General features: G+C 37.8%; 1 protein-coding gene across 1 annotated transcript; it reads left to right on the forward strand.

Annotated features, from left to right (window-relative positions):
* The first annotated feature begins 997 nt into the window (after positions 1 to 997).
* On the forward strand, positions 998 to 25,403 carry heca (hdc homolog, cell cycle regulator). Its single transcript, XM_051725170.1, has 4 exons — positions 998 to 1,364; positions 4,023 to 5,129; positions 24,609 to 24,763; positions 24,912 to 25,403. The coding sequence occupies exons 1-4, from the start codon at positions 1,208 to 1,210 to the stop codon at positions 25,074 to 25,076; spliced, it is 1,584 nt and encodes a 527-aa protein (XP_051581130.1). The 5' UTR covers positions 998 to 1,207; the 3' UTR covers positions 25,077 to 25,403.
* The last annotated feature ends 89 nt before the right edge of the window (positions 25,404 to 25,492 follow it).

Consider the following 25,492-nt stretch of genomic DNA (forward strand, 5'->3'; position numbering starts at 1 on the left):
CTGCCTAATATTGTGCAGGTACCCCTCGTGCCGCAAAAACCCGCATCTCAGAATAGCATTAATTGTCAGTTCGAGCCATTCTGGCCATTCTCTGTTGACCTCTCTCATCGACAAGGCGTTTCCATCTGCAGAACTGCCCCTCACTGGATGTTTTTTTGTTTTTGGCACCATACTGAGTAAATTCTAGAGACTGTTGTGTGTGAAAATCCCAGGAGATCAGCAGTTACAGAAATACTCAAACCAGCCCTTCTGGCACCACAAACTCAGATAACCACTCTGTACAATTGTGGTGAGAAGAATAGCATCTCAGAATGCTATTGTGAGATGCAGGTTGCCGCTGTTTTGGAGGCATGAGGGGGACCTACACAATATTAGGCAGGTGGTTTTAATGTTGTGTCTTGGTGTATATATAAATGTATATGAGCCAAATCCTTATAACACACTGATTTTTTTTTAATTGTTTTTTATTTTTTTATTTTATATTTATGCATTTCAATTTCATAACACAATTCCATCATATTGAATTGAGTAATATTAACCTAAATATTGTAAGTTTTATTAATTTAATTTCGTTAAGCATTACACAATTCAGTTTGATGGAATTTTGTTATGAAATTGGAATGCATAAATCTTAAAAATAGGCTTATATATATATTGAGTGTAGACAACCTACAATAGACAGTTTTGAGTTTTCTTATTGTTTAGATTTAAATTTGTTTTCATTCATAGGCATATGCAACTAATCTTGCTCAGTAAAGCCTTGCAAAATGAAAGACTTTGATAAAAGCTAAAATATAATGTCACTTAAAGCCTTGTTGTCTGTGTCTGGCAGAACATTTAACGACTAATAATTATAGCAGTAGTAGGTCCATTCTTTGCTCGGGACTCCCTCTAGTCTGTGCTATTAATAACTGAGCTGTAGGTCTCGATCAGAGATGGAGGCGGAGCCAGAGGGACACACAGCGCCTGACCATTCTCTCTTCAGAGCAGGAATCAAAACAAGAGAGGGACACGCCTTCTTCATGGTGTACCTCTGCTGTCAAGACTGCGTGCACAAATCTGGAGGAGGATGATCGAACTGTAACATCTGCATCACCTGTGCGTTAAGATTCGCATTGCGTTCTTAAAGTACCGTCGATATGACATCTGCAGAAATGCTTGGCGGTGGCAGTCGCTGACAGGCAGCATTCATATTAAGCGCTCCATTATGCCCAACCAGAAAAGCAACAAGGGGAAGAGAAATAAACGCACGAATAGTAGCGGAGATGAGCAAGAAAATGGAGCCTCTGCCTCGGCGGTTACGGGAGCGACAGCTTCGGTGTTGACTGGGGCGACTGCGGGTCCGCCAAGCGATAATAGAAGCGGTAAGAAATTAGAATACCACTTGTCAATGTTGCATCTAGCGTTGCGTTCTAAGGGGCCGCGTTCAGACCGAACACGTTCTTGCGCTCGCAGCGCAACGCATAGAATAGAACGCAAGTGTCTCGAGACGCGCCTTTAAAAGTTGACGTTCTTTTCAAACTGACACGGCGTCTAAAAACGCGACGTTCCTGCGCGAGACGCGTCGCTACGGTCAAAGACAGCCGTCTCTAGCCAAAAGTCTGGCGCATGTTTACTCAGAAAAACTGTTTAAAAACAGCGCGGACGGACGCCAAAACGCATTCAGTGTGAACGGCCGCCAAAGTTCCCTGAATGTCCGCGCGCGTTTTCTTCCCTCACGTGCAGCACCTTGGTTTGTCATCATCTTCATCTGTGTTGTAGGCTACTAGAGACTTCAGTGCACTTACATCTTCAGCGTCCTGAAATGTAAGGTGGTGATGTAGGCCTTGTTCAAGGGTACATGCACTTGACATTGTGTTGCATGTGAATTTGATATCTCCATTAACTCATATGTTCTGTAGTAGCAGGTCATGTCACCATAACACATGTAGTTGATTGCTTAGTGTTGTGTAATAATGCTAAGAAGGGCTCTGACTCTTGAGGTAATGGGGGTGATGCTCTGTTGTGTTAGGATTCACACAGACACACTCTACTGCAGTTATCTTTCTCTTTCACTTACTCTTGATCCACACATATACACACTTAATTCACATAAGTGTTTTATAATATTTTTTCCTGGTTGAGTGGGATTCTCACCCACAGTGTTCTCATAAATAGCACAGTGATGTGTTGAATGTAATGCTATTGAATATTCTGCCAGTTAACCTGCTTGAACCCATTGTCTATAAATATCATTTTGTGAATGACTGGTTTATTCTACTTTTCTAATTTTTCTTAGGTTGCTTGTTTTCTTATTTTTGATTACTGCAGAAAATTAATTCATTAATTCAATGAATCATTATTAAAAAAAAAAGGGGGAAAAAATCATTCGTTCATAGAGTAATTTATTCTTACATTATCTAATACACTGAACCCAAAATGGTTACCAAAACATTAAGGAAATATTCCGGGTTGAATACAAGTTAAGCTCAATCGACAGCATTTGTGGCATAATGTCGATTACCACAAAAATTAATTTAGACTTTCTAAACAAGTAATAATCTGGGTGACATTAAGGCACTTGTTAGTGCATGGGGGCAATCCGTAACCATTATACACACTGTTTTAAAAGTATAGCCAGATGTAAACAATATGTCTGTTAACATGCCAAGAATTGTCCCCATTGTGCCTCACTGTAACCTACATTTTTTTTCCTCCCCTTTTCTCTCCAATTTGGAATGCCCAATTCCCAATGCGCTCTAAGTCCTCATGGTGGCGTAGTGACTCGCCTCAATCCGAGTGGCGGAGGACGAATCTCAGTTGCATCCGCGTCTGAGACCTTCAATCTGCGCATCTTATCACATGGCTTGTTGAGTGCATTACCGCGGAGACGTAGCACGTGTGGAGGCCCACACTATTCTCTGCGGCATCCACGCACAACTCACCATGTGCCTCACCGAGAGCGAGAACCACATTATAACGACCACGAGGAGGTTACCCCATGTGACTCTGGGGCATGCGGGCCAAGCCAGAATATTTTGTTAACGAAAAGCTTCTATCAGACATTGTTTTATAATAGGCCTATAATATTTGTTCACTATATAAATAAAACATTGAGAATTTTTTTCTTTCCAGCAGAAAAAAATAAAATAAAAAAAGCAACTAAAAAGTGCTTTAAAATTTGAGTAAATTAGATTGATGCTAAAATTTTATTGAACAATAAGAGTGAAGTTTGTTATAGATGCATTGATTTAAACTTCTTACTTTTCAAATTGAAAATCACATTTCTTGACCAAATTAATGAATAGAACTTTTCTGTTTCTCCGAACTCGCGCTTGTCAGTCTGTTGCACTTTATTCTGTTTTGAATACTATTATGATGCTAGTGATACTTTGTAATACAGCACTTTTCATACCACTGTCTCCTAAGATGATTCGCTTATGTTTTTCCTCTCTTGTAAGTCGCTTTGGATAAAAGCGTCTGCCAAATGAATAAATGTAAATGTAAATGTAAATGTCAGTCATCCATGATTATAGTACTTTTATCTTCCCATTTTCACAACCTCTGAAAGCATCTAAAAACGCGGCGCTCCACCACGGGACATTGCGAAAACACAGAGACCTGGTGCGACATCTGTCTAACACCATTATTTACACCTGAAAACAATTAAAAAAACTACGCGATCAGACACAAAACGCGTTTGGTGTGAACAGCCCCTAAGACAACTTACAACCTCACACGGGCCACTGAAAATTTAAAATGGGCTGGATTTGGCCCAAGGGTTGCCAGTTGAATAGGCCTGCGGTTTACTGTATAAATGTTTTTGTACGACATATTACTTGCTATGTTCCTCATTTTAAGTTGCTTCGGATAAAAGTGTCTGCTAAATGACTAATTGTAAGCTGTAAACTGCTTTGGATAAAAGCATCTGCTAAATGCAGACATGAGCATAAATTAGAAAATGTACCCAAATAGTATAAGGCATTTCAATCTGCATTACAGATCTTTTACCTTAACAATGCAATCTTCATTGTTTTTGTCAGAGGCGCCATGTGCCACCCCATTAGTTTGCAGTTTGGGCCGTTCTATTGACCTTGAGAAGGACGACTACCAGCGGGTGGTGTGCAACAGTGAACTCTGCCCCTATGGCAACTGGATGCACCTGCAGTGCTTCTATGAGTGGGAGAGCAGCATTCTGGTGCAGTTTAACTGTATTGGCCGGGCCCGCAGCTGGAACGAGAAGCAGTGCCGACAGAACATGTGGACTAAAAAGGGCTATGATCTGGCCTTCCGCTTCTGCTCCTGCCGCTGCGGCCAGGGGCATCTGAAAAAAGACACGGACTGGTACCAGGTAAAACGCATGCACGATGAGCGCAAGAAAAAGATGCCGGAGAAAAGCAGTGGGAAGCCCAACAGTGGCACCTCTGGAGGGGGTGCTTGTGGTGGAACTGGGGGGGAACCTGCCGATGAGCCCAAGAAAGGGAAATCATCCGGAATCCATAAGCTGGCTCACCGTGGCTCCAGTCAGGAGCTGTCTCGCAGACAATCGGCAGATTGGCAGAACTCTCAAGAGAGAGGCCATGGTGGTCCAACCATTGCTGGGAGTGGGGTTCCCCATGTGCTCCGGTCCCCTTGCGAATCCCCTGCACAGTCACCTCCATCCAGCTTCTCCTTCTCCCCTCAGGCTCTTGGTGGCCCACGCAGTTCAAGGCACCTGGGTGAGTTTCTGAAGAATGCGGTGCATATGGAGGGCAACAGGAAGCATTTTCTGGTCGGAGGAGTGGCAGTACGCGGGGCTCATCTGGAGCAGGGGGCCACCAACATGTACCTGCCTCGGCTCTCTCCGGGAGACAACCCTGTGCAGTTCTTGCGGAGGCTGGATCTCTCTGAGCTGCTCACGCACATTCCCCGCCACAAGCTCAACACCTACCATGTGCGAATGGAGGACGATGCCCAGGCAGGGCAGGGAGAGGATCTCAGGAAGTTCATCCTCTCTGCCCTCAGTGCAAGTCACCGCAATGTGGTGAACTGCGCCCTCTGCCACCACATCTTGCCCATCTTTGAGCAGTTCCCTTTAGTGGATGGAACGCTGTTCCTGAGCCCTTCACGCCATGATGAGATTGAGTATGATGTACCATGCCATTTACAAGGTGAGGTAATTTACTATTCACTTCAAGGGGCCATTTCCTGTATACAGATTAATCCTAGTCTTATAGAATTCAGTGTTACTGCTCAGTTGAAAATCTTAAGGTGGAAAGTTGTAACTGGTCAAGCATGTGACTTGCGATGCCAAAGTTGTGTGTTCAGTTCCCAGGGAACACATATATTCAGAACGTTTACAAGCACTTTAAAAGTAGATTTCATTCGAACTAAAAACAATGTAAACACTTTCGACTGAAATCTTGTCAGTCCGGTTTTTGCCAAGTCGGACAAACAGACCTATAATGTAGTATCTCAGCTTCGTCCAGCATGTATATGTAAGCATATACATACGTCCTTTCATTTAAATATTCGTTAACACATTGTGTCATGTTTATTTGGACAGGCAGATGAAAACTGTAGCTCGACTACACAAAAACCTGTTGTAGCTTGATTATAGCTGCGTAATAAGGCTGGGCGATGTGACGATGTAATCGGATATCGACGATGTCTTACAAAGATCCCGAAGCCGAATGCGAACAGATGATGATCGACAATATCGGGAAATGGCAAAACCATGGATCTGGGAAGTTGGCAGATACATTAAACGGGGCCAGGGTGTGAAACTAGCACCCGCCATCCACAAAATACGACAAAGCTGAATCCAATTCACAGGTTCCTCGTCCAAATATATTTCATCTGCGGATAATTTTGCTCATCTACCCGCAACAGGCGGGTGACCTGTAAGACGTCTCGGAGAGGCACATGACTTTATTATATTTTTTAGAACAGACAAAAGAAATGCCGTCAATGCTCGTTTCTGACTCACTGTTTGTTCACAGCTGTGCAGCACAAGCCTGTCTTGTGGAACAAGCGCATGTAAAGAGTTTTCACTCTTTTTTCTCTGTTTCATTCATTTGAAAACTGTTTACAAGAATAATGTGGTCTATGAGAATGCTGCAAATGACCATATCGGGAGGTGCTGTGAGTTTAATGTGCTTTATTTACTCGCGGTTGGCATGTATTGTGAACACAACTCTGCAGGTTCAGTAATATATATCTTTGTATAAAACAAACAAAGACGAAAGTAATTAAATCATGAAGTAATGCAAGATACATTCACCTTGAACCTAAAATTGAGTATTATTTTCTTTAGGCAGCATTAACTGTATTACCAAAACTCAATACAAACACAAATTCGATAAGAACACATTTGGCAGCATTATTTTGAGAACACAAGGGAATTTATTAGGCTTATTTATTTTGATTATTATTGTCTTTACATTTATAATTGTCTTTAGTTCTTAATCTGAAGGCTATTAGTCATTTTCCATCTGTTGTGTTGACGGATGCTTGTGTGATGGCAAATGTCGTTGGAGACAGTAAATGTTTGGATTTAGGGTTAAATAAGATTTTTTGATCACATCGTTATTTTAATGCTTTTTTCGTTTAGTGCAATTTTAATTTAGAAATGTCTTTTGTTTATGTTTTACATGTTTCAACAAATGAATTACATTTTTAAAGCAAAATCAATAAAGCAAAAAAATTTACAGACCCTTGGCAGGGGGGTTGACGATGTAATCGTATATCGCAATATTTTTCAAGGCAATTGTCGCTAAAATATTTTTTACATATCTCCCAGCCCTACTGCATAACATGCTGATTGATACAATTTTTAAGTTTAATGTACTGTAAATTGCATTGTTAAAAAGCGTCTACCAAATGCATACAAATGGAAAGTGTTAAAGTTGCTGTGATTTTTTGTTAAAAAAATTTACCATTTTACCATGCATAAAATGTCCCTGCTCCCTGACAGATATTACTGAAATAAGTGTCTTGAAAATTTACACTTGTCTCTGTGACAGCCTGAGGCTTTGTAAACAGCAAAAAGAGTCAGGGGAGCAGCCCATGTCCAAATTTTTATTTTATATATTTTTTTAGCAGAAAACTGCTACAGAAATGTTTTCTGCCTGTGAATCATTTTGTGTGTTCAGGTTGCCTGACATGTCTTTGGAGGAACGTAGAGAAAGTTAGGAAAACAGATTAAATTGTTTACAGCATCTTTAAGTAGTGCTTAAAGGAATAGTTTGCCCAAAAATAAAAATACTCTCATCATTTACTCACCCTCATGCCATCACAGATGTTTATGACTTTCTTTCTTCTACTGAACACAAACAAAGATTTTTAGAAGAATATCTCAGCTCAATAGGCCCTCACAATGCAAATGATTGGGAACCAAAATTTGAAGCTCCAGAAAGCGCATAAATGCAGCGTAAAAGTAGTCCATAAGGCTTCAGTTGTTAAATGTATATCTTCAGAAGCGATATGATAGGTGTTGGTGAAAATAATAAGTGTGGTTTTTCACTATTAATTCTCCTCCCTGCCAAGTAGGTAAATACAAGAAGAAGAATGTGACAGTGAAAGCAGAGATTTATTGTAAAAGGACTACAATATTGTAAATATTGATCTGTTTCTCTCCCACACCTATCATATCGCTTTCTTAGGATATACAGTAGATTTAGCCACTGGAGCAGTATGGATTACTTTTATGCTTCCTTTATATAATTTTGGAGCTTCAGAATTCTGCTCACCATTCACTTGCATTGTATGGACCTACAGAGCTGAGAAATTCTTCTAAAAATCTTTATTTTCTGCAGTAGAAGAAAGTCATACACATCTGGAATGGCATGAGGGTGAGTAAATGATGAGAGCATAAACATTTTTGGGTGAACTATTCCTATAATCTGTGTATTACAAAGCAGGGGTTTTCAAACTCCCAAATATGATGATCTCTTTATGATGGCCCCCCTTCCTATAATACAAAGGGAGCTATATATTTTTGAATATAAAGAACACCCATTTGTACACTTAAAAAATAATAAGTGTGCTGCTATAAAGATGTGTGCTTTGCAAATCAAAATAATTGGCTTTTATATTGTCATTGTACTAAAACAATATAAATTCAAGTCTTTATAAAGCAGTATGAAACTATAAATTCAAATTCTGTAAATATTAACTTTTTAACAACCCTATACAAACACATTAGAGAAGCTGTTTGAAATTTGTCAGCTACACATTTTTAATAAGAATATTTTATATACTGTATATATAAAAGTTTGGAACCTAAAATGGAAAATTGTATTCCACATCTAACATTTAAGTGCAACTTTGTTACAAGTACTTTGTTAAATTGTAATAATAATAAAAAGGCAGATGCTATTTGGACACTGGTGCAAAGAAAGGTAGATGTTATTTACACCCCAGTGCAAATAGTGGCAAATATTATTTGCACCCCAACCCTGGTACAAATAATGGTAGATGCTATTTGCACCCCTAATTAAATACAGTGTAGGATCATCAATGCAGCGTGTTTTTTTGTATCTATTTAAAGTCTCACAGATACACTACACCAACCCCTTCCCTTAAACCTAACCCTAACCTTCCCATACATGATTTTACTACAGTAACCATAGTATCTCCATGTTATTTTGTAGTAAATTTATAATAACCACAAAATTAAACATGGTTACAATATTAACACCATATTACTAGTAACCAGGGTTGGGAGGGTTACTTTGGAAATGTATTCCACTACAGATCACAGAATACATGCTGTAAAATGTAATTTGTAACATAAATGATTACTCAAGGTCAGTAACGTATTCTACATACTTTGGATTACTTCTTCAGCACTGGTAGATTTTTTCATTTGTTTTGACTATAAAAACTCTGGCAGTACAGTAAGACAAAATACACATGTTAAAAATACATTCTCTGAAAAACCTGTATATCTTATACAGTGTTGTTTCTAAAACAAGATAAATAAAATTGGTCTTGTTTTAAGGATTTTTAGATATTTTTACAGGAAAACAATACAAAAATTATTATCAAGAATACGATTTTTGCCCTAATATCAAAGGTCTTACTAGAAAAAAAGAAATTATGATCTAACTTGAATGTTCCTGATAAAAAAATATGATCGTGCCTGGTAACAAATGCATGTAAAATGGCTAGAAATAGCATTTTAGCTTAGCGTAAAGCTGACAATTTACACAAGGTTTATTTCTATTTCTTCTGCTTCAAACTTACTTCAAATTTACTTCTCTGTCTGCTCGTATGAATGTAACACATCATAAGAAAGTGTTTTACTGCTGTTCAAATGCACTTTGGATCGCATCATTTATATGTATAAATGTTTTCCATCTGAAAGGACTAAATATTAAATGAAACAAATGACAATAAAATGCAAAGTAATCTCTTCAGTAATCAAAATACTTTTTGAATGTAACTGTATTTTAATTACCAATGATTTAAATTGTAACTGTAGTGGAATACAGTTACTTGTATTTTGTATTTTAAATACGTAATCTCGTTACACGTATTCCGTTACTCCCCAAACCTGCTAGTAACACAATTGTTAATTGTATCAAATCTATGGTTTCCGCCAAAACATATTACTGCAGTATTACTATAGTTAAAATACCTTAATATTCATTTTTATTTATTATTATACAGTCCTGAGTTCTTCTGTTTTTGTGTATATCTCATACTAAATTGTTTCAAAAGTACAAACAAAATCTAACATAAAACAAAGTAGAGCCCGACCGATATATCGATCGACCGATATTAGCCTTTCACCGATATATCGGTATCGGCATATATTTTACGGATATGCGCCGATATGAAAACTTTTTTCAGAACATATAATGCAGTAAACAATGCTTTAGAATTGGTGTCATAGCGTAGTTTGTCCAGCAGAGTGTGCTCCAACTCCACTGTTTAAAGAGCTGACTCTGAGCTGACGATGGCTATGCAGACAAGGCGGAGTTAAACGGTGCAGATTTGAGCAATCTCTTCTCATTAAATTGCTAACTAGTTTGTGAAATACATACTGGAAAGTTAATAAAAAATGACCCCATCATTTTATATAACTAATATAACGTTAACCCTGTCCCTGACAACCATGTCACTCATGTTTATCACATTCACATCTGTTTGCTGTTAGCCAGCTATAGTTTGTCAGTGCAGTCAGTAATGTAGCAGATTGAAAGGTAAACATCAGAGCATCTTTTTGTAGCAACAGTGCAGTGGTGGATTGTGTGTGGTGAGTGTTGATTTCACGCTTCGCTGTTGCCTAGTTGGTGAGACACAATGCTGGAAAGTAAATAAAGTCCATATTTTACTCTCCGTGGCAATGAGCTTACAGCTAACTAGCTAACCACGTAGCTACTTTCATTGCTTGTCAGCGTGTAAACATGTATTCATCAAACTGTTTTGTTCAGGATTCACAGTTTAGTACACCCTTCAACCGAACAATTCCAGTTGTTGCATTTATAAAATGTAATATTTAAAAGTCTGGTTTTCCAGACATTAAAATAGGATACGTAATAAAAGTAGATTTAATAAATAGTATATTTGCCCTGTGTAAATAATAATATATAGGAACTGTATCTGAAATAAATGAGGGGTGATAAATACTAATACAACAGGCTGGAAAAATAGACATATATTCATTTTAATATCCTATATATATATTTTGAATGTGTTGAAACTTGACACCGGTCGACACACCCTAAAAACGGCACCGTTAGAACGGTTTCATGCTGAAGAGCTGCTTAAAAGTACGTTTTTTTTCTCTCTCGTAAATGTAAATGAGTGTAAATGCCAACACCATCATATATGTTGAAAGGACTGATGCCTGTCAACCAAAACATGAGCTCACTGATGTCATTAAATGAGTCTGCTTTTTTATTCCATCAGTTACTCCTGGTCGGAGGCTTCCGTAAATATTTAGTTTATACGTAGGGTTACATCCTACATAAAATTAATGGTGCAACGCTCAAATATTTAGTAGAGTGTAAATTGTGACTTAGTGCCCATTTACGCCACAACTAGGCTAAGTTGCAACCTTTTATATAGCTATTTATTTTATTTTTATATATTCTTTATTTAAATGGTCAGCCGTTGACTGATACTAAACAGTACTGATGTTTATTTAGCTATTTATTTTATTTGAATTTATTCTTTATTTTAATGGTCAGCATTTGACTGATACTAAACATACAGTACTGATGTTTGTTTAGCTGTTTATTTTATTTTTATTTTTATTTATTTAAATGGTCAGCCATTGACTGATACTAAACAGTACTGATGTTTATTTAGCTATTTATTTTATTTGAATTTATTCTTTATTTTAATGGTCAGTATTTGACTGATACTAAACATACAGTACTGATGTTTATTTAGCTATTTATTTTATTTTTATTTATTCTTTATTTAAATGGTCAGCCACTGACTGATACTAAACAGTACTGATGATTATTTAGCTATTTATTGTATTTTTATTTATTCTTTATTTAAATGGTCAGCATTTGACTGATACTAAACATACAGTACTGATGTTTATTTAGCTATTTATTTTATTTTTATTTTTATTTATTTAAATGGTCAGCCATTGACTGATACTAAACAGTACTGATGTTTATTTAGCTATTTATTTTATTTGAATTTATTCTTTATTTTAATGGTCAGCATTTGACTGATACTAAACATACAGTACTGATGTTTATTTAGCTATTTATTTTATTTTTATTTTTATTTATTTAAATGGTCAGCCATTGACTGACACTAAACAGTACTGATGATTATTTAGCTATTTATTGTATTTTTATTTATTCTTTATTTAAATGGTCAGCATTTGACTGATACTAAACATACAGTACTGATGTTTATTTAGCTATTTATTTTATTTTTATTTTTATTTATTTAAATGGTCAGCCATTGACTGATACTAAACAGTACTGATGTTTATTTAGCTCTTTATTTTAATGGTCAGCATTTGACTGATACTAAACATACAGTACTGATGTTTATTTAGCTATTTATTTTATTTTTATTTATTCTTTATTTAAATGGTCAGCCACTGACTGATACTAAACAGTACTGATGATTATTTAGCTATTTATTGTATTTTTATTTATTCTTTATTTAAATGGTCAGCAATTGACTTATACTAAACATACAGTACTGCTTTTTATTTTATTTATTTATTTTACTCTTTATTTAAATGGTCAGCAATTTACTTATACTAACAGTACTGATGTTTATTAAGCTGTTTATTGTATTTGTATTTATTCTTTATTTTCTCAGTGTTCATTTCTAGAATTCGTTGACAATGTATAATAATAATGTCAAATATTCTTTGATAAAAATATTTGTTTAAGAAAGCAGCCTTCTGAGTACCTTTGCATAGACATATCGGTACAAAATCGGTGCACAATCCACATAGAAAAGGTCTGTTTTTATTCCAGCTCAAAAATTAGCCATATCGGTTATCGGTGAATTTTCCCCCTCTAAAATCGGTATCAGTATCAGTCTCAAAAATTCCATATCGGTCAGGCTATAAATCAAAGACAATCTGAGTAAACACAAAATACAGTTTTTAAATGATAATGTTATTTATTGAAGCAAAAAGTTATCCAATACCAACTGGGTCTGTTTGAAAAAGTATTTGCCCCTTAGTTACTAAATCCCCAAATCTATGAAACTGCATTCATAATGGGGTTCAGCTGGACTAGACACACCCTGGCCTGATTATTGCCAGCCCTGTTCAATCAAATCAAAACCTAAATAGAACTTTTTCAGCAGCATGAAGTTGGCTAAAAGGTCCAACTTCATACATCAGCCTGGGAAGGGTTACAAAGCTATTTCAAAGGCTCTGCGACTCCAAAGATCCACAGTGAGAGCCATTACTTCCAAATGGGGAAAAGGTAGTGAAGAAGGTAGTGGCCGACCTTCCAAACTTCCTCCAAGAACACATGAAAATCATGCATTAACAAAAAATTTAACTGTAATATCTAGTCCTGGCTAGATATTACAATTTCAAAGTCAATGTCCTGACTTGAACCCGATTGAGATGCTGTGGCAGGACCTTAAAATGGCAGTTCATGCTCGAAAACCCTCCAGTGTGGCTGAACTAAAGCAGTTTTACAAAGAAGAGTGGGCCAAAATTCCACCACAGCATTGTGAAAGACTGATCTCCAGTTATTGGAAGTGTTTGGTTGCAGCTGTTGCTGCTAAAGGTGGCACAACCAGCTGTTAAATTTAAGGGGGCAGTTTGTTTTCAAATAGGTGATATAGGTGTTGGATAACTTTTTTGCTTCAATAATATATATATATATATATATATATTTGAAAACTGTATTTTGTGTTTACTCAGGTTGCCTTTGTTTTATGTTGTATCTCATTTGAAGATCTAAAACAATTTAGTATGAAAAATACACAAAAATAGAAGAAATCAGGAAGGGGCAAATAATTTTTCACAGCACTGTAAGTAGTATTAAACAAAATATTGTGGAGTGGAGACAGGAAATAGAATGGGAAAAAGATTGTGACAAACAGGGAATCAATACTTGGTCGAAATGGCACGGTCGCACCGGCGTGACGGCCCACGCCACTTAAGTGGCACTTACAAAGCAGTTTGTCGTAAATTTCACTGTAAAACAATTGGCCTGTTAATTTACAGTAAATTACTGGCAGCACAGGCGCCAGTTCATTTCTGTAAAAAAAATTGTATGCTACTGTTACTATAACATACCGTTTACCAAACAGAGTACGTTTACTGTTGTTTCTGTAATGCAGTGTAGTACAATGATGCTGCATGTACGTTACTTTGAACCCTTTATTTATTTATTTAGTTATTGAACATGATAAAAGATTTACAGTTCATTTCATATTGTTCTTTAATGCATACCACTGAATAGCTGCCCATGTAAATGAGAAAGAAATGATTAGCTTTCTTCTGGTTGGTCGATATAAAAGAAAAGGTTCAAAAGGAAAGGTAACCTCCTCGTGGTTGCTATAATGTGGTTCGCTTTTGGTGGGGCATGTGGTGAGTTGTGCGTGGATGCCGCAGAGAATGGCGTGAAGCCTTCTCATGCGCTATGTCTCCACGGTAACGTGCTCAACAAGCAACGTGATAAGATGCGCGGATTGACGGTCTCAGCCGCGGAGGCAACTGAGGTTCGTCCTCCATCACCCGGATTGAGGCGAGTCACTACGCCACCACGAGGACTTAGAGAACATTGGGAACTAGGCATTCCAAATTGGGGAGAAAAAAAAAAAAGGAAAGAGCATAAGCACATAATGTTTGATTTCAATAGACATTTCGAGAGTATAAGTTGGTTTGACTCCTGTGATGTGCGTCCAAACAAAGCTGATATCCACACAATCCATTTGCATTGAACAACGTCTCCTTTATGTCATTTGTGTTCTTTACAGTTAGTTTCTCTAAAACAAAAAAAGGAAAAAACATTACTCCCTAATCAGACATGCATGGATATGGTCAAAAACATGCAACTCTTCTCTCCTAATTATGCACTAAACTCCAAACACCTGTGTGACCCGCTTGCTGAGCCGACGCTCCTCTTACAGGGCCAGTACCAAGTTTAGTGCCTGCAAAAACTTAACGCAAAATCAATTGCTGGGTTTCCCGAAGCACTAAGTAGAATGTTAGTAGCACTTAAGTAGTACTTAATCTCTAAGGTGCGTTTCCCAAAAGCATCGTTATCTAAGTAGTTCGTAAAAACGTAAATTAACGAGAGCTTTGAACCACTCTTAAGTCCATTAATTGCAACTTAAATGTATCTTTCTGGCATCTTTCATAGTTTATAAAAGACAATGGGACATTTAATAAGTTGTATTAATATATTTTGACCATTGGAAAGCCATTGTAAACTATTTCAGAGGATAAAAAATGTTTAAAATAATCGCATTGAAATCAATAGGCAGTCTCCGCAGGCTGCGCATGCGACGTGATAGGTCTAAATTACAAGACACGTAATACATTATAACTTATATTAGCCTCTTTGATAAGCATAATTGTAATGACAATAGAAAGATATGTTCTTATTAAACAGATTATTTAAGAAGACATGAATTATGTAATGTGACCATGCAGTTTAAAACTTAAATAAATATGCCTTAAAACATTATTAAAATATGGTTAACAGAGGAGATTAGAGTAAGAGTGTGCAATGAGAGATTCCCTCTCTCTCTCTTCCTCCTCCTCTTCTTTCTTTCTCCAATGGCCGGTTCAAATCGACTCACCTACAGTCTTTTTACAAGGCAGTAACAAATTGCATGATGCATAATGGCAGTAAGGCTACAAATACACAGTGCCTTGAACTCTTAACCAGATGATCTGTTAATATTTAGGCAGGTCTATGAGTATTTCAGTACTGATGCCTATCATTTTAATCCTGTTCTGTGTGCATTTGTTCAGTTTCCAGCCAAAAAACGTTAGGCTATGTGAGAGTCGCTTATGATTCACATCGTGCACATTCACATTACATGCAAAGCGTCACTTTCATTAATCTCTATAAGGGATGCACAATAATATCGGCACGTCATTGGAATCGGCCGATAAAGGTTTTAAAATTAGGATAAGATGACATGTTGATTATGTGCCGATGACAACGCGAATGTTTGTAAGGAGTGCTAGTGATAAGATCATGTCAGCGGTGTGGACTTACTTTACAGTAAGCGAGACTGATAGCAAAGTTGCTATTTGCAATAACTGCAAAGCATCAGTCATGCAAGAAGGAGCCAGTCCACACTCCAACACCACCAATTTAATAACGCATCTTAAAATCGGCATCCTGATCATTACGACCTATTTATGAAGCAAAAAGAAATAAAACAGCACCAGTTAAAACTCGTCAGGAGCATCTTCTGCAGTCATTTGAAAAAAAAAAAAAAAGAAAAAGAAAAAAAAAACAGCAGTGACCATCCAAAGGCGAAATCTCTCAACAAAAAAATTATTGAAATGATTGCTATTGATAATCAACCCTTTAGCGTGGTGGAAGATGTAGGCTTTCGCAGATTGATTTACTACTTAGAGCCACGGTATGCTATGCCTAGCCGTCGCTGCTTTTCAGATGTGGCCTTATCTGAACTGTATAGTGTCATCTATGTCCACATAGAGAAGCTCCTCGCTGATGCCACTTCTGTGAGCTTTACAATGGATATCTGGACATCAAGTGTATGTCCTATCAGTATGTTGTGCCTCACTGCCCAGTGGATTGACGAGGATTTCATCCTTAAAGGCGATTCTACACTCTCAAGAGTGCCCGGGCTCTCACACATTAGCAACGATTGCATCCATGTTTGAAGGGTTGATTGAGAAGAGGAAAATCCCCAAAGAGAAGGTGCATGTGGTGCTACGAAACAATGCACCCAACATGACAAAAGTGACGGAGGAGTTTTTTGTTGCAAGTTTACCATGCATGGCACGCACGCTGCAGCTGGCTGTGCATGGTGTCCTATCGCAATGCAGCATTGTGGATGTTGTGGCCTTAGGAAGGTGAATAGTGGGGCATTTCAGGCATTCACAACTTGCATGCAGTCGCCTAAAAGGGATACAGAAGGAGCTTGGGATGCCAATAAAACAAATTCAACAAGATGTAATTCTATGTTTTACATGATGCAAAGCTTGGTCGAGCAGAAGAGGGCACTAGGTGCATATGCCACTGAATTTGAACTTGAATTCTTGAAAATATGATCACACTACTTGCCCCCTTTGAGCAGCTGACCAAAGAAATCAGTTCTGCAGCAGCCTCTGCAACTGATGTGATTCCTGCTGTTATGGCACTGACACAGACAGAGGCATGCAGACAGCCAAAAGTACCCTACAGAAAGCAGTCAGTAATCGTTTCAATGGTGTGCAATGCAAACCACTTTATTTAGTTGCAACCATGCTCGTTACCCGATACAAAGCCCGGTATTTTGACGAGGATAAGAAGAGGAGTGCCCGCGAGCTGCTGCTTAAAGTCGTGGATGAAATGATGGGCAGTGATGATCAGTGCAGAAATGCCAGCACAGAAGATCCACCAGAGAAGAAGACCCAGACAGGACCACTGTATGAAGAAATTTTGGAGGAGAATGTCTTGTTGGAAGAGCAAATCAACACCGAAACCTTATCACAGGTAGGCCATGGTATAAGCCTTTAAAAATCATACTAAATCATCATTCATTATTAGATGTTTCCGGCAGTTAAGATTTCTCAAAAAAAGAAAAGAAAAAAAAGGGAGCCAGTTACTGCGCCATCAACGGCTAAGAATTGAAATAATTTTTTTGGTTGCTGCTTTGTAGTTACATGCATACCTGCCTTTCCCTGGAAAGACAGTCCGTTGGAATACTGGAAATCCAACCAGGTCCCTGCTCTTGCTCGTGCAGCACGCAAATACCTCAGTGCGCCCAGCGTTGACAGTGAACGCCTGTTCAGCCCAGTCTCTCATGTGACAAAAAGGGAATCATAATGATGGCAAAAAAGCAGGGAGATGCTGATTTTTGTTCAGAAAAACCTATGTCTTTTACATCGTTCATTGGTTTAGTTTTTACAGTTTAAAGGAGCCATAGTATGCTTTTAGTTTTGAATTAATTTAGTTAATATTCTTAAATTAAAATTACAGTGCTGCTGATGACCCAGCTTTAAGCTGTGCAGCTTGGCCAAGTCTGCTCATTCATTGTTCAAGTTTTTCCAACCTCGTTTATTGTTCTCTAAATACATTTTAGCTGAAGTCTAAATTAAGCTGCCTTTGCTTGGTGCTCTCAGCACAACATATTTTGTTCTGTTTGAAAACATAACCTAAAAAAAAGTCATGTTTCACATCTTGCCCAAGTTGAAGTCATTTCCTTGTTTTAGTCAGTGAATGTGTAAATTTATAAAGTAGCCTATAAATGTTAGGTTGAATTGGGAGTTTTCTCTGTCTTCATCTGCAACAAGTAGGTTATTGCAATAAGAGTAAATGGTTAATTCTGCTACAGGAGAGACTTGGTGTTCTTTCCAAAGAAAGCAAAAAAAAAAAAAAGATATGTGTATCCGTATCGGCATCGGCCAAAATGAGTTGGAAAATATTGGTATATCGGATATCGGCAAAAATCCAATGTCGTTCATCCCTTATCTCTATGATTGAGCATTAATACATCTCTGGGACAGTAGTAGCTCAGCGGTTAAGGCTCTGGGTTACTCATCAGAAGGTCAGGGGTTCAAGCCCCAGCACTGCCAAGATGCCACTGTTGGGCCCTTGAGCAAGGCCCTTAACCCTATCTGCTTCAGGGGCACTGTATCATGGCTGACCCTGCACTCTGACCCCAGCCTAGCTGGGATATGTGAAAAGAAGTATTTTACTGTATATGTGCAAATGTATAATGTGTGATAAATAAAGAAAATTATTAAATTATTATTAATAAATATCGGCGCCTCGACAAGGTTACAAACAACTTCCATGTTTGTCAGTATTTCCACATTATTTTCATGTTGAGAAGACAAACTCTGAACATACCAAAGTGATCAGCACCTTCGGACTGGACAGCTCTCGTAACAAAGCACTTAAGTTCTACTTTATAATGAGCAATCTACATGCTGGTTTGGAAACAGGCATTACTCCATCATAAAATAACGAGCGACGTTTGTTAAGATGATCATAAAAGCTTAAGTTGCAGCGTTATCGGGAAACCCAGCCAATGTTAGTTAGTTAGTTAGTGATTTTACACCACGCCATTACTTTTGAGGCTATTTTCATGGTGAACAATATTTATGTAAAACTTGTAAACAGTACAGATTATACATGCAAACTAAAAAAATATCTCAAATGTAAAATAAATGTGTAAATGTGTAAACATTCAAAGGGAAAATATGAATTCTGAAATATATAGATTTAAATACTGAATTATAATGAATTTACTAAATAGGCTCCTACACATAATTTTGTGACAGACCGAGATAAGGGGGGAAATTGAACTGTTGACGTGTGGGTGTGTGTAGACCGGAGACGGTTTCCTGTTCTGTGTTTCAAAACGTTTGAAGAAAGAGACTGGGAAATAAATTTGCCAAATGGAAACAAGCTGTCCATGGTGTTAATTCAAGAAGTTATCAGAAATTTCAAAAGTCCTCTGAAATTTTAGCTGAAATGCAGACAGTAGTCACACCAATCTTTGTAATTTATGCAGACAAATTTGACTATGGTTGCCATTTTATCCTTACTGTATACAGGTATATGGATGGGCTGACAATAAAAACTCTCTTGACTTAAATAAAAGCTAATACGTCATATAGCATATTATTATACAAATGGTGAAATTAAACATTTATTTGTTCAGTTTTCTCCAGTTAGCTCACAAGCTAGCCAGTTAGCCTGGTAGTGGGCGTGTCGTGTTGTAGTCTTGAAGGACGCAGGCAGACCCTTCTCGATGCAGCAGGATATGTTTGGTTTTCATGCCTCTCTCTCTCTCTCTGTATATATATATATATATATACACACTACCGGTCAAAAGTTTTGAAACACTTGACTGAAATATTTCATATGATCTTAAAAATCTTTTGATCTGAAGGCGGATGCTTAAATGTTTGAAATTAGTTTTGTAGACAAAAATATAATTGTGCCACCATATTAATTTATTTCATTATAAAACTAAAATTTTATTAAAAAAAAAATAAATAAAGTTTTTGACATTGATGACTTGGACCAAATAATAAAGAAAAGCAGCCAATAAGTGCCCAACATAGATGGGAACTCCTTCAATACTGTTTAAAAAGCATCCCAGGGTGATACCTCAAGAAGTTGGTTGAGAAAATGTCAAGAGAACATGTCTGCAAATTCTAGGCAAAGGGTGACTACTTTGAAGATGCTAAAATATAACACAGTTTTGATTTTATTTTGGATTTTGTTTAGTCACAACATATTTCCCATAGTTCCATTTATGTTATTCCATAGTTTTGATGACTTTACTATTATTTTAAAATGTGAAAAAAATAATAATAAAGAATGAATAAGTGTTTCAAAACTTTTGACCGGTAGTGTATATACACTGGCGGCCAAAAGTTTGGAATAATGTACAGATTTTGGAAGGAAATTGGTACTTTAATTCAACAAAGTGGCATTCAGCTGATCACAAAGTATAGTCAGGACGTTACTGATGTAAAAAACAGCACCATCACTATTTGAAAAAAGTCATTTTTGATCAAATCTAGACACACCCCATTTCCAGCAGCCATCACTCCAACACCTTATCCTTGAGTAATCATGCTAAATTGCTAATTTGGTACTAGAAAATCACTTGCCATTATATCAAATACAGTTAAAAGCTATTTGGTTCGTTAAATGAACTTAACATTGTCTTTGTTTTTGTTTTTGAGTTGCCAGAGTATGCAATAGACTGGCATGTGTTAAGGTCAATATTAATGGCAAAAAGAAACAGCTTTCCCTAGAAACTCATCAGTCAATCATTGTTTTGAGGAATGAAGGCTATACAATGCTTGAAATTGCCAAAAAACTGAAGCTTTCATACAAAGGTGTACACTATAGTCTTCAAAGACAAAGGACAACTGGCTCTAACAAGGACAGAAAGAGATGTGGAAGGCCAGATGTACAACTAAACAAGAGGATAAGTACATCAGAGTCTCTAGTTTGAGAAATAGACGCCTCACATGTCCTTAGCTGACAGCTTCATTGAATTCTACCCGCTCAACTCCAGTTTCATGTACAACAGTAAAGAGAAGACTCAGTGGTGCAGGCCTTATGGGAAGAATTGCAAAGAAAAAGCCGAAAAAACAGAAAAACAAAAAGAAAAGGTTAGAGTGGGCAAAGAAACAGACATTAGACAACAGATAATTGGAAAAGAGTGTTATGGATCTTAAACCCATTGAGCTTTTGTGGGTTCAGCTAGACTGTAGGGTGCGTGAGAAGTGCCCGACAAGACAGCTACATCTATCGCATGTGCTACAGGAAGCTTGGGGTGAAATGTCATCTGGATATCTGGACAAACTAACAGCTAGAATGCCAAGGATCTGCAAAGCTGTCATTGCTGCACATGGAGGATTTTTTGATGAGAACTCTTTGAAGTAGTTTAATTTTTTTTTCAAATTGTAATTATAATATTTCACGTTATTAGTGTCCTGACTATACATTGTGATCAGTTGAATGCCAAGTACAAATTGTATTATTATTTACAACTGACATATTTAAATAACTGTATTTGTCACTGTTAGTCACCGTTTTGTTCAAAGGGCTCTTATTTTGAAATGATTTTTGTCTTCTGTCATTAGTTTCCCCCAAACTACATTTCCCATGATGCACTGCCCTCATCAGCCATCTGTTCCCCATCTTCCTCACCTGTTCTCCATTTCCTCATCAGCACCTGTTTGTATAAATACCCTCTAGTTTTGTACCCTCAATGTCAGTTCTTGATCATTGTTACATTTGTGAATGTTGCCACAGATGACTGTTATGTTTTGTAAACTTCTTCGTATTCTATGTATTCTATGGAGTGGTGGTGGTGTAGTGGACTAAAGCACTGAACTGGTAAGTGGAAGGTTGTTGGTTTAATCCCCACAGCCACCACCATTGTGTCTTTGAGCAAGGCACTTAACTCCAGGTTGCACCAGGGGGATTGTCCCTGTAACCAGGGCACTGTAAGTTGCTTTGAAAAAAAGCATCTGCCAAATGCATAAATGTAAATTTAATGTATTCTCATCTTCTTTGTTTATGGATTAAACAAAAGCTGCACTTAGATCCTGCTCTCTTGCCTCATCACTACAAAACGTTACAGAAGAACTGTCCCTAAATGGATCTAGCGGCTGTAAGAATTCTCCTCCTCACACAAGGGGACCGTCCAGTGGATAATCATTTCCGTGAGTTTCTCTAACTGGCGAGTTTAGTGCACTATGATGACCAATCTCTGGTGATTTACTTCCAGGCCGGTCTGAATAGTGCACTAAAGGAACTGATGCCTCTGGCGGATCCTCACTGAACACTTTGAGTACGTGGAGAGGGCTCTGGAACTTTGTGGTTTACCTTTCACTGTGGATAAAGTGAATGAGGACAATGATGAACCTCCCACAGCCTGTCACGGCGCCTTGCCCCACGCCTGCCACGGCCAATGAGCCAGCGTTGCAAGCCCTGTTCGTCCCAGAGCCAGCTCTCGCTGAGCTAATAGACCTGGAGTTCATTCCCGCCCTTGTGCCCACCCTGAGTACTCCTCCTCTGGTTCCGTCAGGCATCATGGACTCGCTGGTTCCATCCAGTACCCTAGCCCATCCTCCTCCGCTGATTCCGTCCAGCACGATGGCCCCTTTTCCTCTGTTGCCTCAATCCAGGACATTAACTCCTCCTCCTCCTGATCAGCCGGTTCCCCCCCCAAGTCACCGGCTCGACCATCGCCCTCTGTGAATTCCCAGACAAGGGGAACTGCCGACCCTCCGACTCCGCCTTGGCCCTCAGAGCCCTCGACATCACCTCAGCTCTACATCTCCCCCCAGCTCTGCCTTGGTCCATCGGTCACCTGGCTCCGCCTTGGCTCTCCGATCCTCCGGCTACACCTTGGCTCTCCGATCGTTCGGCTCCACCGGGGACCTCCATCCCTACGGCTCCGCCTTGGTCCTCAGTCCCACCGGCTTCGCCTCAGTCTTCCGATCCCCCAGCTCCACCTTGGTCCTCCGAGCCACCGCTGCTGCCACCTCCCAGGCCTCCTGATCATCCCCAGACTCCTCCAATTCCTCCTGGAACCCATAACCGTCCCCTGGATCCTTCCTCGTCATCTGCTTCATCCTGCACCCCTCATCCATCTTTGGGGTGCCAGGAGTCGCCCTATAAGGGGGGGGGTTCTGTCACTGTTAGTCACCGTTTTGTTCAAAGGACTCTTATTTTGAAATGGTTTTTGTCTTTTGTCATTAGTTTTCCCCAAACTACATTTCCCATGATGCACTGTCCTCATCAGACATCTGTTCCCCATCTTCCTCGTATTCTATGTATTCTCGTCTTTGGTTGTGGATTAAACAAAAGCTGCACTTAGATCCTGCTTTCTTGCCTCATCACTACAAAACGTTACAGTATTACACTGCAGGAATGTTCAAACTAAATTGTGTATAATATAATTTGTAAGGTAACTAAATATTTTAGCATTAATTAATATATGATGAGAAAGAGATGTCTTTTCTCCACCGTGAAAAAAAAAAAAGTGAATGGCTTATAGTACTGTTTTATATACAGTGTATATATATAAAACAGTAAAATACCGCATAGTGCATCTGTATGTCACATATCCCACAATGCATTGTTTAATACTGTAAAATACTGAAACTTAATTACAGTAGTTTGCTGTGAAATTCTCCTGTGAATTTACTGCAATTCCTTACAGTGTGGGTGCATGTAGTTACTCCGTAATGAAAAACATTAAGCCTATGAGGCAAGGCTTTGCACAGGTTTTACCAAATTCATGCATAGATGCTGTATATCGATTTGTTAAATTCTTCAGTATTTACTGTTTGTTGAAGTTAAAGATTTCATAATATATGATTACCCCTTTAAATATTTGATTAGAATTTGTTTTTACTTTTTAATCAACAACTGATCATAAAGAACTGAAAGGATATAAAAAGAGACTTATTTTGTGGGGATTCATCTTTGGACACACATTTGCACTGAAAAGCGCAAAATTTGGTCGCATATGCGAATGATTTACTCACATTGTTGAGGGTTGTTCTAACTTTTTTTTTTTTTTTTTACTTTTTTTTTTTTCTACAATTTTCTGTTAACCCCCTGGCAGTTTCCTGTGGCCCCTGGAGTTCCCCGGACCCCAGTTTGAAAATTATTGTTATAAAGTACTCCCAATTTAGAGAAAGTTATATAATAATTATGATCTGTAGAAATCTAAATGAATGAATTCATACACTATAATGGTTTTACAGAGGTAAATTAACATGTGGTGTAAATAGTTCCATTTATAAAGCTTTATGATGTCTCAACATTTTTTAAGCTTGCTCAATTTTGTGTTTTTTTGGCAAACACTGTTGAATATTATTATTGAGAAGTCATCACCCCGCATTAGGTGGTGTTTCGCCAGAAATATGTGCTATTACTAATTTATATAATAATAGCGTTAAACAATAATATCAATTTCAATGACTGCTATGTTTTGGTATAGTTTCACACTATCATAGGGGATGTCTCTTTTGCCCTGGTTAAAACAAGTAGTTGTGTTTTGGATCATTGCAGGCACACAGTTGATAGCTATAATAAATTAGCAAGAACAGCATGTGCATGATGGTTGGAAACTTTTCCATTTCTAGGTCTACCATTGCACCTGCTCTTTTGTGATAAAATGTGCTGCATGATAATTTTATTACTGCAAAATCAATTCAAGATTCATTATGTAGCAAATATGAAAATGTGACGGTTCAAAGCATAGAAATTTGAAGCGATACAGATACAGTGTTAGGCCTATAGCAATAATGCAAAAGATTGGGTTTTTCTTTTTTTTTCTTTTTTTTTTTTTGCCTTACATAGCCAATCTTCTTGTATTAAAGACACAAGATAGCTGTGGCAGATAATAATCCTTTGATCATGACATATCATTAATTCCCAAATAGAATATATTTTCATTAATTAAAGTCTAATTACAGTTTAAAAGGGTTTTCTGTTTATGTTCTAAAGGGAGGCTGATGCACCTTTACGCCATCTGTGTGGACTGCCTGGAAGGAGTGCACAAAATCGTTTGTATAAAGTGCAAGTCCAGGTGGGATGGAAGCTGGCACCAGCTGGGCACAATGTATACATACGACATACTGGCTGCATCACCATGCTGTCAGGTAATATATTTGTTTGTGTTTTTATATATACAGTTCACTTCCAGTCAAAAGTTTGGACACACCTACTCATTCTTTATTATTACTTTTTCTAGATTTTAGAATAAGACTAAAGTCTAATGGAGCATCACCATTCTTTGTGTCTACTTAGGCTCGACTGAACTGCAAACATTGTGGGAAACCCGTCATAGATGTACGTGTTGGCATGCAGTATTTCTCTGAGTACAGCAATGTACAGCAGTGTCCTCACTGTGGCAATCTGGACTATCACTTTGTAAAACCATTCTCCTCCTTCAAAGTTCTAGAAGCTTATTGACAAAAGTTGCGATTGCATGCTAGTACATTTTGCCTATTTTATTTTCTATTCATAGAATTACTTATTTTGGCCTCTTGTTGACACTTTTGTGTGGGTTTAGTTCTCTTTTGAACAAAAATAGAGAGAATCAAAGCATATGATGCTACGTCAGAGACAGCATCTTTTACTGAAAGAGGGTGTGCTTTGCGTATATTCTAATGCCATCCTAGAAATGTTTGAGCTTGCATTTAAAATAAAGCAAGAACAATACTGTGACAAGTGAATGTATCTCTGTATGCCAAATTTGCTCTTTTGTACAAAATCCAAGAAAAGAATAAAATACATAAAAGAAGCATGGCTTGGCTTGGTCAGTTATCTTTTTGATCTAAAACCTCCTTTAAACAATCTAGTTCCTCCAAAGGTCTGTCTATGTAATT

Source organism: Myxocyprinus asiaticus, chromosome 19 (assembly GCF_019703515.2).
Source record: "Myxocyprinus asiaticus isolate MX2 ecotype Aquarium Trade chromosome 19, UBuf_Myxa_2, whole genome shotgun sequence".
NCBI lineage: Eukaryota > Metazoa > Chordata > Actinopteri > Cypriniformes > Catostomidae > Myxocyprinus > Myxocyprinus asiaticus.